Here is a 13,795-nt window from a genome sequence, read left to right as displayed (position 1 = left end):
GAGTCAGCAGCAGCAAAAGCGCAGACACAACAGATCATAAAATGGTTTACACGATGTAAGGCTGACATCTAGCGGTTGAAGCTTTATATGGCCACCGATAGGCTCATGAATATTAATCACGTAACTTGACGTTCCCTGAACAGTCCTAGTTAATTTGACGTAAGGCACACGTTGTATGAATATTAATTACCTTACATATCGGAAGAGTGTAATATAAAAATAATATTTGTATTTATTTAGAAGCGTTTTCATGCAGTGATATTTTTGTTTCGTAAATCCTAGATTTGAATTTACATAAGCAGTTTAATATTTGGTTTTAAATTTTTATATTTTTTATATTTTATAAAAGTGAAATTTTATTAAAGCAAACCACTTTTTGAGATTCCTACCTGAAATGAAAGTGCATATTGAATCTATTGAATTCTTTAAACAATTGAAAGCAGAATAATGGCTTTATTTCAGGACTTTGTGATGCTGTTTATCACAACCAACCCATCTTAATAACAATTATTTGGTAATTCCTGTCACATAACATTTGAATTTTGTAGGTGTCCTAATAAGTAATGTTTACTGTGGATATTTGATTGGCAGAGGGGACACTACTTGAGTATTTTAAGTAAATATTCCAAGCATCTGTGCTTTATCAGAGTGTTTGTCTTTACTTTACAAAAAAAATTTCACTACATTCTAAAGCATAGCATCATACTGTGTATTCCTTTTATAATGCATATTAAAATTTATTTAATGCCTAATTGTGTACTTTTACTTTTCTTGAGTAAAAGAACAAAAGTACTTTTTACTTAAGTAAAAGTAAAAAAAAATACTAGATGTTTAATGTACTTAAATAATAAATATAAACCAAAAACTAGTGGAGTAAAAATTATGATAATCTGCTCTGGAATGTATGTTTTCCAAAGAAAAACACTGATAAAATATAAATACTTAAAAATTTACTTTTATGAAAAAGTAAAAAAAAAAAATTAGTGTCCGCCTCTGTTGATTGGCTTTCATTTTGTAAGCCTACTGAATGTTCCCATTGTGCACAATACTGTACACCTATACAATATACGATTACAACATGAATGACTGTACCGTTTCTGTATGAGTCATACTAGAAAAACGATTCACTATTCTTCTCTGTATACACACACACTCTTTCATGAACATAAAACTGGTGATCTGCATATCTGTTGAGTTTAAATTAATGATTAAAACAATTTGATTAAATCATTCATGATTAGATTGAGATAAAACACCACACACATTTAACAAGTAAAGGTAGATGACCTTTTGTAAAAAGATGTCTTTATTGAATTTACTTCTTAAAGTAATAACAAATGTTATCAGCACTAATGAGAAAGGACTTTGCCACTATACTGCAAAGACAAAAGCAAATGCTTTCAAAGGAATGATCAAAGCAATAAAGGCATGATGATTTAAGGATACTCAACCACATTACTTTGAATTGTGCATCATGGTCGCTATAGTATATAAAGTAATCTGATATGTTTTGCATGAAGTTATCTTAATATTACAAAAGGAGGTACAGGTAGATACAGTAAAAACACATGTACAAATTTACAAACACAACAAACAGAAATGAAATATATGAGTGACAATGTAGATGTTTTATTATGAGGATAAAATAATCTGTTAGATGTAAATGTCAGCCATATATTACAGTTCTGTACATGTACCAATCATATGTTGGCTGACTCCAACCGTTCACAGGAAGGTAGGGCAAATAGGACATTGAAAGGGGCTTGCGTAATGCACCTTTAAACTGTTGTCCACATACATTTATAATTTTATCCCAGTTTTGTGAATATTAACAATGACCCTGTCCATAAAGCCAACATTTCCAGCAAAAGTGAAAGTTAAGTCTTTTATATTTTACAACATCATTTTTTTTTCTTTTTATTCACAGCAGAGAGGCTTTAAAGCCCCTGAGTTCAGCTTACGCATATTTAAAACAATGTATTTTTTAACAAACACATTTGAGCTCAGTACACTGGCGTAAAGTGTATTTAGTTTGCATAAAAGAGAAAGGATGATGACAACTGCAATCAGTCATCTTCAGGACGAGGTGTCAGCAAGCTTCTTGTTCCATTGTAGTTTCAGGATTTTTACTGGCATCAACGTGGGATTCAATCCTGTTGTCGTATCCTGGGCCACACTTGTCCAGTGCAGCCACATTAGGATCTAAGTCTAGCTCAGAAAGAATCAAGCGTATCTGAAAGACAGCCAAGGTAATCCAAAGCTTGTTCTGTCCCCCGATGGTGCACAAACCACAGTTCAACAGCTCAGCAGTCTAACTGCCTGTACTTCTGCTATAAATAGATGTCCTTCCATCTTTTATCTAAAGTGGCTCATTTTAACAGTCCCTCCCTCTTCTCCATAATGTGCTAGTGCACTTCCAGCCCCATGTATTCAGCGTTTTCTGCTGCCGGCAGGTGACCGTTGGTGTGTGGTTTAAGTTCCAGAGGACAGAAGTCCTGCTGGTAGTCAGGGTTGTCCATGCTGCTTTGTGGGTTGAAGCCATGTGTGCTCAAGAAGGAGAGGAGCTGGGTATGAGAGGTGTTCAGATACTCGGGTGCGGTAGCAGGAATGGGGCTCTTGAAGCAGTTGAGATATTCTTCCTCCGTTTCGTCTAGTGGTGATGTAGAGTGCGTAAATGTGCGAGGGGGTCCTGGGTGCTGGTATATTGGGTTGGTCATGTTAGACATCAGTGAGCCATTTTGGTTCATGTATTCTGAAAACAAAACAATAGAGAGTTAAATTAACAAAGCATGTTGTATTAGATTAGCAATTACTTAAAACCTACCTTGAGGGTAGGTTCAGAATAAGGGAAAAAAATAGTTTATCCAAAACTGAAATTTTGTCATCATCTTATGATGCTTTATGACTGTTCAATATATTATTTTCAATATGACAAAAACAAATTACGCAATTACTGTATGCCTTCCTTATGGGTCTTTGTGTCTTGTAGCTTATTATGATAGGGTTAAGTTAAATTTTTATGCTTTTGCATAAAAGCTTGAAGAAAATTTGAAAGCTTTAATAGAAGGTTTACTACATACGTTTAAGAAAATTATCATAAAATAATCATATGGGGTGAACTATACCTTTAAGTGTACACATCCACTGTATACCACAAGAATGTAGTACCAATACTGACCAACAGAGGCTATCATTTCACCACAACATTTCTCTGTTTTTCATCTTTCTATTTGTACATTTGAAATACTTCTAGTCTAAAAAAACAAACAAACAAACAAAAACATCTAATCTGTCCTTGTACCAAACCAACCTGGAGCAGGCTGAAAGTCTTCCTCCAGAAACTGTTCTGTCGGGTCTGGGATGTAGCGCAGGACCAGGCTGTTCTCTCTTGCCGGAGTGCCATTCTGAAAAGTGAAAGTGTAAACAGGGTTAAATCTACTTCAGTCCCCTTAAAACCAGATTCAAATGGTAACAATGCCAATTTCATTGGTTTGACTCTCAGGGGACATACAAACTGATAAACTGTAAAGTATGTCTAGAATGCACTGCTATAGGTTGGAAAATGCAGATAGGTGTCTGCAAAATGTATATATGTACCTAACTAGGGCTTGGTTTTACAGACAGGGCTTAGCTAAGGCCAGGACTAGGCCTTAGATAAATTAACTCTTTCGCCGCCAGCATTTTTCAGGATTTTCACAAAAGTTTAATGCCTTCCAGAAAATGCTCCTTTTAAAATATATAAACGCACAATATATGAAATAAAAGTACAGACCCTCTGCTTTCAAACAAAAAATCCATTTCATCCTACCTTCATGTATTCTTTTTTATTAACCTCTCAAAAATGTGTAGGTTTCATCAAAAACACCAAATTTTGAGCAAAAAGTTGAGATAATTCCATGTTTGTGAAGGACTTTTGATAGAGATCAGATGCAGAATGATCTTTAAAACATCCACGAGCATCTGGCACCAGAGTGCTTACACCAGTGGTGGCCGGTGACTTCTTTTTTCGAGGGCGCTTGATGCGAATTTCATCGCAACATGTATGTAGCCCGTTGTGTGTGTGGTTCGTCATTTCAAAATATGTGTTCTGTGCGTCGAGTGATCCTATGTGCATCACGTGTCTTGTCAAAATAAGTGCCTGCTGCAGATGCGTCTAAAGGGTTTATGATAAAAGAGACGCTCGCGTTTGCCAGATACTCGTATAATCTCATGTGTAATCAGAGTTTACTGTTAAGGGAGTGTCTTGCGTGTATTTTGTGAACGCGAGCGTCTCTTTTATCATAAACAGTTTTGACGCGTGTGCAGCAGGCACTTATTTTGACAAAACACGGGATGCACATGGTTCACATGACGCAACAAACACATATTTTGAAAACACAAGCAACGCACATGACACTCAGAACACTTATTTTGAATTTGCGTCCCTCGGACGAGCCGCCACTGGCTTACACATGTGCTTTGGACTACATCAAAACATCAATGTGACATCACATTGATAGGGAATCCCCAACAGCTCGTTTTGTGTGACTGTTGTTGTTAAAAGGAGATTACACCAAGAAGAATAGATGGATTTGTATAATAACAGGAAGTTTCTGCACACACACTGGCGACTCATTTTCTGCTGGAAGCACATTTAAAAATACATTTTCTAGGTTGGGGGGATTTAAGCCTTGTCTGTGAAACCAGGGGCATGGATAAGGTAAAATAAAAACTTGAAAAAAGTTAAAAATAACAGCTGAAACAAGCATTGTTTTAAATTTACATATAACTATATATTGTAACCTCCAAATCTTTTCACTATGTTGTTAAAGTGTAGGGTAATGTGGAAAACCGTAGTCTAAGTAACTTACCCCGTTTCTGCTCTGACAGTTTCCAATGCTGCTGTTGAGACTCTGAAACAATACAAAAATAGTCATGCGGTTATTAAGCTGTGTTGGTTAGTTCAATTATCACAGCTAAAAGATATCAGTATCTGTGACCCTTGTCTGTGAAATCCAAACGGTCTCATAATCTAATTATAAGATTAGGAGCATCAGTTTGATTTCACATTGATTTCAAACTGGCCTTACTCAGTATGTATTTAAGATATCAATGTTATATTTTCACAGAATGCTCTTTACTTTATTTTCACAGGCAGGGTCACGACTGATCTTGCATTGTAATGCTCATCTAACTCAGCTGTTAGATCATGGTGTTAGGAATTCCAAAGGTCATGGGTCCGATTCCCAGGGAATGCATGTACTGATAAAATGCATCTGCATGTACTGATCTGCCATATACATAAATGCAAACCTAATTCTTAAAGTGAATGTAGTACTAACTTTTGCCATTTAATTGACACGATAATTCAATTGTGAAGATAATAACCCAGAACTACACAAAGCAAAGTATTCAACACTGCTTGCACAAAACAGGTTTGTACAAGTTATGAGAACAAAGAACCAAGCTCCCCAGAGGTCTCTGTACCAAAACAAAACCCAGCCAGTAGAGCGTCCAAACAACACTTTCTAAAAACACAAGAAAAGACAAAAAGAAACAAAAGCTAAATAGACTGCCATCTGTCAGAGAGGCTGCAGCCTTAAATGGCTATGCCTCAATGACAATGTTACATAAGACTCCGTTGGAGCTCAAGGCCTTAGTTCTGCCAAAAACCCATTTCAACAAGTTTTGCCCGTGAAAGCAATCGGACTTGAAAGGTTGAACGAGCCCCGCACGCACTTAGCGGCAGGCGCGAGGCCAGGAAAAGCTCAGCGTACTCAGGCCCGGAGAGTCCACTTAGACGCGCTCGCATTTCACAGTGGAACGGTCATTAATCAGGAGGCAGCTGGGAGGAAGTGGGGGAGAGGAGGAAGATATGGAAAGATAGAGGGAACAGGAAATGGGCAAAGGAGAGCAAGAAGAAAATCAGGCCAGGTAGATACGCCTCTGCAATGTGAACTTCCTGTCTTTGAGTAAAAGCTGTTACCGCAGTTTGTTTATCAACTATGACAGATGTATTATGATTGGCTGAGTGTTAAGTACTCAATTGTTTGTAATAAACTGTATATGCTTTCATATTCTTTTCTGTTTGTATTTGTAAAAACTAGCTGTTTATATACAGATCTGATAAAAACGGTACATTCTGCATTTTCCTTTTATTGTTACGAGTTTAGGTGAAATGATTGTGATACACTGAAAGGTATTTAAAGGATTAGTCCATTTCTTAAGAAAAATCCAGAAAATTTACTCACCACCATGTCATCCAGAATGTTGATGTCTTTCTTTGTTCAGTCGAAAAGAAATTATGTTTTTTGAAGAAAACATTCCAGGATTTTTCTCATTTTAATGGACCCCAACACCTAACCGTTTTAAATTGCAGTTTCAAAGGACTCTAAACAATCCCAAACGAGACATAAGGGTCTTATCGAGCAAAATGATTGTTATTTTTGGCAAGAAAAATAAAAATGCCATTTTTAACTGCATTAAAACTGTTAAGTGTTGGTGTCCATTAAAATGAGAAAAATCTTGAAATGTTTTCCTAAAAAAAAAACATAATTTCTTCTCGACTGAACAAAGAAAGACATCAACATTTTGGATGACATGGTGGTGAGTAAATTATCTAGATTTTTTTTTTTTTTAAGAAAATTTACTAATACTTTATTGATTTGATGATGTCACTTTACTGTATTACATTCCTATTGTCAAGAAGATTGTGTTAACATTTTCACATGAAATATTTTGGAAAACAGAACATTGATTATCTAAAGCACAAATACGAGGCCCAATATAGAATTGCATTATCAGGTGAACATATGCTTAATTATTTCTATTTGATCACAAATATACTTCTTTTTATAACTTTACAATTTTCCAAAATGTGAGAAATGTAAGGTAAGTGTATTACCACAGATTGTAGGAGCTGTGTGCGAGAGGTGCTCGGGCTGCTGAAGAAACTGTGACTGGGCATTAAGTACTTGTCTACATCCAGAGCTTCATCCAGATCTCCGCTCACTTGACTGCGGTAGATCTTCGTGTCAGAAGGACTGGGTAAGTGCATCCTATCATCACCCTGAGCAAAACATCAAGGATCAAATGTGAGGTGATGACTTTCAAAAATACAGTCTGTGCATTAGCTGAAAAAGCCTGTCCTTCTCTTACCTGAATGACAAGATAGCGCGAGGGGTCACGTGCCATTTTGGAGAACTCTGCGATGAGCTCCCTGAAGCGAGGTCTGCTTTCTGCATCGATCATCCAGCCTGAATTCAATCATATTAAAGGGTACATATTATGCCCATCTTTACTATGTAATATACGTCTCAGGTGTGTACAGAATGTGTCTGTGCTCAAAATACCCCACAGATAATGTATTATAGCATATCCAAAATGCCCTTATTTGGGTGGGAGCAAAAACGCACTGTTTTGTGTGTGTGTGTACCTTTAAATGCAAATGAGCGATTGCTCTTCGCTCCCTTACTCAAAGAGATGCTTTGGTTAAAATAGATCTGATTTGGCAAAGAAGCACAGAAAAAAGCTCACAAAGTGCAGAAACTATGGTAAAACAGGACTGTCAGTCAGAGGCCGTGGGCGGGGCTTTGCTAAGAGAATCAAAACAGCATGTCTAATGAGACTGCCCTGATTTAATGGGAATTACAAAAGAAGGGGTTAATAGTTTTTTTGTCATACATATTTATGTTCAAACACTTTGTAAAAGTGGATTTTGTATAACAGGAGCCCTTTAAGGGTTATGCTAAAGAGGATGATGCCAAAGAAGTTTTCATTTGGATTCAAATCTGTATCCCTTTTACATTTCCCAAAGTCTAAAACACTAAAGACAGTTTCCCGCACAGGGCTTATCCTAGTCACAGACTAAAATGCATGTTTGACATGGCTCAATTTAAAAATATATTGCACTGACATATCTTAACATACATCAGTGCCATTGTTTTGTCTCAAAATGCAAATCATACATTTTTTTTAAATGTCCTAAACTTACTAAGACCTAGTCCTAGATTAATCTAAATCTTGTCTGGGAAACTAACCCCTAAATTACCCAATATAAACTTCTATACACTTATAAGACCAATTAAATATTTACTTTAGTCATGTCTTATCTTGCCTAAGCCTCCAAATGAGCTACGCTGCCACAGGCGCCCCTCAAAAAAGTAGCATGGTGGTACAGTAGCAAGCACAAAACACACAAAGCCTCTGCTAATGTGAATAACAGGCGCGGTTCAAGTTTTACAGCAATTTAATGGGTTTCATGCGTGAAGGTGATTATTGAGGAATGAAAAAGGACACTATGTGTGTGTGTGTGTGTGTGTGTGTGTGTGTGTGTGTGTGTGTGTGTGTGTGTGTGTGTGTGTGTGTGTGTGTGTTGGTTTGAGAGATGTTTGCATTCTTACATTTCACCATGATCATGTAGACATCAATGGTGCAGATTGGAGGCTGTGGAAGTCTTTCTCCTTTCTCCAGCACTTCTGCAATCTCACTAGCAGGAATACCATCATAGGGCTTTGTTCCAAAAGTCATCAGCTCCCAGACTGTCACACCTACAGTCAAGTATTAGACGATGAAAATTTCATATGCTTTTTCAATAAGGAGAACCTCTGCTTTAAAATAAAGGCATTAAAGGGATAGTTCACCCATAAATGAAAATTTTGTCTTAAATTACTCCCCCTCATGTTGTTTTAGGCCTGTATACATTTCTTTTTTCTGATGTACACAAAAGAAGAAATTTTGATAAATGATGATAAGCACACAGCTGGTGGAAACTATTGACTTCCCTTGTAGGAAAAACAAATCCTATGGTATTCAATGGGGACCATCTACTATTTTATCAAAATAGCTTCATCATCATTTATCACAAAAAGTCCATAGTTTTTCCTACTATGGAAGTCAATGGTTTCCACCAGCTGTGTGCTGATCACCATTTATCAAAATTTCTTCTTTTGTGTTTATCAGAAAAAAATTCATACAGGTCATAAAAAACATGAGGGTGAGCAAATGATAACAAAAGTTAAATTTTTGGGTGAGTTTTGCCTTTAAAGTCCACATGAAACCAAAAATGACACATTTCCTTTATAAATGCATATTTTTGGTCTTATTGTGCGCAATTCATTATTGCACATTAATCCAAAGAAAACAATGTTTAACCTCCTGGCTTCACTCTAGTATTACTAACACGTACTTTCACAATCCAGATAACTTAACTTCCAGTAAAATATCCTGTTGAATTGAATGAAATCAGTACTACATGCACAAATCCAAAATACATTACTTACCAAAGCTCCAGACGTCACTCTGGTGGGTATATGTCCTGTGTAGAATGGATTCAAGTGCCATCCATTTAATTGGCACCTGGTGAGGAATAGACATAAAATCATACAAAGATAAAACATAAATATCTTCAATCTATCTAGTAATACCAATCTTCATGAAGATCCACACTAGACAAAAACAACAACTACGAACCTTTCCACCATCTGCGTGATATTCCTTCTCATCTGCATTTAACAGCTTGGCCAAGCCAAAATCAGTGATCTTCACATGTTGAGGGGTCTTCACCAGAACATTACGGGCTGCCAGGTCCCTATGCACAAGATGGCGCTCTTCTAAATAGTTCATTCCCTAATAAAAAGAGAGACAATTAAGAGTTTAGTAGGCATGAGTTGAGGAAGAGCATAAACTTAGTAATAACAGATTCGATATTATGTTCACAAGTCATCTCAAAAGCTTGTGAAACTGAGTATTTCTTAAAATAGCTACTAGGTGTATTGCACTGTTAGGACAATGATAATGAAAAACATGACATGGATCATTAGGAGTAAATAAAGAAAATCACTGTTATGGGACAAAAAGTGACAGAATTAGTACATCAGCAAATTGACAATTCTGTAATAATATTCTTTGCTTCAATAAAAACCTTCATAGCTTGAATGACCATCTGACATGATATAAACATATATTTAAAAAAAATGTGAGCATTTCCTCAAAGCATTATTACTATTTTAAGTTAACCTAGATAGGCATAAAATCCATTAAAAACTCTTCTATTGCCTTCCTGCCTTGTTTTGCAAATGGTTAATTATGAATTTGACCATGCTAATTCCTGACTGAAATTTATAACAGCATCCGGGTCTAAATCAACATGAGGGTAAGTAAATAATGACATCATTTCCATTTAATAAAACCGTCATTATTCATCATCAGTGAACTGTGTGGTTTGGAATGAAATGATTCATTGACTACCATAAGGGATGCGTTTCAATTCAAGACAATACAACATACAATCTATTTACCTTAGCAATCTGCACACACCAGTTGAGCAGGTGTTGCGAGCCGATGTTGTCCTTGTTTTCTCTGACGTAGTCCAGCAAACAGCCGTACGGCATCAGCTGGGTGATGAGCTGGACTGTGGAGGTAAGACAGATGCCGAGCAGGCGACACACGTGAGGATGCTCGACGCTGGCCATCACATAGGCTTCCTACAGATGAGGTCAGATGAGTTAAGCATCAATGCAACACTGCCAAACTATTTGACAGTCCCTACCAATGTAAAACTAACAAACTTGGGGCTTCAAACACATTAAAAAAATATCTAAAGAGAAAAAAGGCTGGAATACAGAGGAGAAGTACAGAAAGAAAATCAAAACCTAGCAATAACATAACAATCAAACCCCTATTGGACTCGTTCTAGCCAAGTTAAAACTGCCAACATCAACAATGTTCTTTCAAAGAATGAGAAATCCAACCAAACCCTGATGTCGCTTTATAATATTAACAGAATAGTGCAGATCTACTTTATGTTGCATTGGTTATGTTGCATGTTTACATACTACAGATGAGTAGTAGATGAGTTATCTTTAAAGTGACCTTGAGAAACAGACCTTGCTCGACCACATGCTCACAATCAAAGAGAATATTAGAGGAAATAACATGCTTTGTGTTTGTAACAGCGAAGAAGACCTTTCTCCCTTTAGGCTGATAAAATAAGCAGGAATTTCAAGACCGTTTTTATGCTTTCTGTTTCATATCAACTCACATCCCAACCGATGGGACTCTGATTGTAGTTTAACTCAAATGTTACAGTATGTAGTACAGACTACACACATCATTATCTTAACTTGTCTAAAGAAACTTTCCTGTCTGGAAAGTTGTGTAATTTGGATGTTAAATTATTTTTTTAATCCAAGTTTAATCAGCAGGGACAATCATGATTGAGCTATTCTTGACCTGACGTCCCCTCAAACAGAGCAGCCTGTGGTGCTGTCAAAACATTGTTTGGTGGGACTAGCGCCGCTGATATTACAAACTTCACCCTTTAAGCAACTGAAATGTTTTTCGGCTCAAGCAGCTTATGTAGGATTCAGGCAACACAAAAAACAGCAAAGAAAATAAGATTTTTCATGCATACACAAATCTTGAGCTTATAAATCATAAAAATAGGTTTTAATAGGATAGTTCAACCAAAAATGAAAACGTTGTCATCATTTACTCACTCTCATGTTTTTATAAAGCTGTTTAAATTTCTTTGTTCTGATGGACACGAAGGAAGATATTTTAAGGAATGTTTGGAACAAAACCAATCAGAGGCCCCATTGACTTCCATAGTAGGAATTGGTTTGGTTACAAACATTCCCTTAAAATATCTTCCTTAGTGTTCATCAGAACAAAGAACTTTATGCAGGTTTGTAACATGAGTAAATGATGACAGAATTTTCATTTTGGGGTGAACTATCCCTTTAAATATCTGTTGTATTAAAGGGATAGTTCACCCAAAAATGAAAACAATATCATTAATGACTCACCCTCATGTCGTTCCAAACTCAGAAGACCTCCGTTCATTTTCAAAAAAACAGTTTAAGATGTTTAGATTTACTCCAAGAGCTTGTTGACCCTTCATTGAAAATCTATGTACGGTATACTGTTCATGTCCAGAAAGGTAATAAAAACATCATCAAAGTACATCAGTGTGACTTCAGTGGGTCAGTTAGAATTTGTTGAAGCATCAAAAATACATTTTGGTCCAAAAATAACAAAAATGACAACTTTATTCAGTGACGCTGCTGACGTACGACACTGCTGACGTGTTATCTGGTGAGCCCCAGCTTTTTTTGCGCCCGAGCTTCATTTACAGTCTGAGGGATGTCACATGGACTACTTTGATGATGTTTTTATAACATTTCTGGACATGGACAGTATACCGTAAATAGATTTTCAATGGAGGGTCAGAAAGCTCTCTGACTTAATCTAAAACATCTTAAACTGTGTTACCAAAGATGAACGGAGGTCTTACGAGTTTGTAACGACATGAGGGTGAGTCATTAATGACATTATTTTCATTTTTGGGTGAACTATCCCTTTAACTGGAATATCGTCAAATGGGACTTCAACATCCTGACTCAGCTCAGATTCTAATACTCACGTCCAAGATCTCTTTGTTTGCTTTAGGAGACGTGGCCTCTCGCAAGACCTTAATGGCAACAGGGATCTTCACATTCTCTCCCTCTGGAACCCACAAGCCCTGCAGGAAGAGATGCATTTTTGTCATGCATCTGCTAGAGTATCACACTGACTAGTTGGCTCAGCTTAAGATAAAGACATAAGGATTATGATACTTCTACAGATCAACACTGCCATAACCCATTAAGCATGCAGTGTGGAGAAAGATTAGAATTACATCTAAAGGTGAAACAGGAAGAGCAAGCGTATCAGTGTTCTTCTATTTATTTACATATTCAATGTTAGGGAGATGTTAGTCACCTTATACACAGTCCCGAAGGCTCCGGACCCAAGCACTTTGATCTTCTTAAACTCCGTCTCTTTGAGGATGCGCAGCAAGGCCTGGTTAGGAGCTTCTCCACTGGGGGTCAGAGGCTCCACGAGCTGTAGACACAAATACGCTTTCTCAGGAAATCACCCCTCCGCATTTAAACACACATCCTGTCCTTGATGAGCACAGGCTGACATGGAGCACACGGATGACTGATTTCAATCACAATTTACTCTAGACACTACAACTGTAAACATTCTTTACAGCCTTGATGTCATTTGGTTAACTTGGGGTAAAGCTGAAATACGTAAAGGGCCACTGGCAAACGGAATTACAGAAATACTAATTGGTTATTGATCAGACAAACAAATAGTCATCCCAATTCATGCTCATGGTTGCTATGTTAGAGTGCTTTTAAAAAAGTTTTTAGTGCCTTACTTTGAGCTTTCTCTGCATACAGTATTAAGCTGAGATAGGAAAGTGAGTTGAATAAATGGCCCACCTCAGCTTTCTTATAGTTATCATTTAGTTAAAGGAAAACACCACCATATTTCAAACTGTTGTATGTTCTTACCTCAACTTAGATGAATTAATACATACCTATCTTTTTTCAATGCGTGCACTTTTAATCTTTCTACAGCGCTTCTCGAATGTGTTAGCATTTAGCCTAGCCCCATTCATTCATATGGCTCCAAACTAAAGTATTATTTTGTGCCACCATACTTACTCATGTAACATTTTTTAAATAGGGAAAACATGGAAGTGTTTGGTGGCTTCTAAATTCATCCCTGTTTGGAGCCATAGGAATAAATGGGGCTAGGCTAAATGCTAACACATTCACAAGGCGCTGTACAAAGATGCACGCATTGAAAATTATAGTTATGTATTAATTTCTCCAAGTTGATGTAAAAACACAAATATTTAAAAACTGTGGTGTTTTCCTTAAATATAAACAGGTCCATTACCTATGGGTATAATTGGGATCATTTACTGTAAGTAGGCAACTTGTAAGATGACTATTTGTGCATTGTAGGACATCTTATA

The 13,795-nt window shown here is 36.8% G+C and overlaps 1 protein-coding gene across 11 annotated transcripts in view; it reads right to left on the bottom strand.

Annotated features, from left to right (window-relative positions):
* Nucleotides 1–1,609: 1,609 nt before the first annotated feature.
* egfra (epidermal growth factor receptor a (erythroblastic leukemia viral (v-erb-b) oncogene homolog, avian)) overlaps nt 1,610–13,795 on the bottom strand; it is a 94,578-nt gene continuing 82,392 nt past the window's right edge. For all 11 annotated transcript variants that reach the window (XM_065269903.2, XM_065269928.2, XM_065269922.2 and 8 more), the window contains 11 exons: nt 12,742–12,864; nt 12,404–12,502; nt 10,278–10,463; nt 9,451–9,606; nt 9,261–9,336; nt 8,382–8,528; nt 7,138–7,235; nt 6,884–7,048; nt 4,851–4,892; nt 3,311–3,404; nt 1,610–2,752 (listed from right to left, as the gene is read on the bottom strand). In XM_065269903.2, coding sequence (XP_065125975.1) covers nt 2,406–2,752; nt 3,311–3,404; nt 4,851–4,892; nt 6,884–7,048; nt 7,138–7,235; nt 8,382–8,528; nt 9,261–9,336; nt 9,451–9,606; nt 10,278–10,463; nt 12,404–12,502; nt 12,742–12,864 — 1,533 coding nt within the window. In that variant the 3' untranslated portion in view covers nt 1,610–2,405. The remainder of the gene's footprint in view (nt 2,753–3,310; nt 3,405–4,850; nt 4,893–6,883; nt 7,049–7,137; nt 7,236–8,381; nt 8,529–9,260; nt 9,337–9,450; nt 9,607–10,277; nt 10,464–12,403; nt 12,503–12,741; nt 12,865–13,795) is intronic.

Source organism: Paramisgurnus dabryanus, chromosome 6, assembly GCF_030506205.2.
Source record: "Paramisgurnus dabryanus chromosome 6, PD_genome_1.1, whole genome shotgun sequence".
NCBI classification, from domain to species: Eukaryota; Metazoa; Chordata; class Actinopteri; order Cypriniformes; family Cobitidae; genus Paramisgurnus; species Paramisgurnus dabryanus.
Note: the sequence above shows the minus strand (reverse complement) of the source record. Positions and strands in the feature narration are given on the sequence as shown.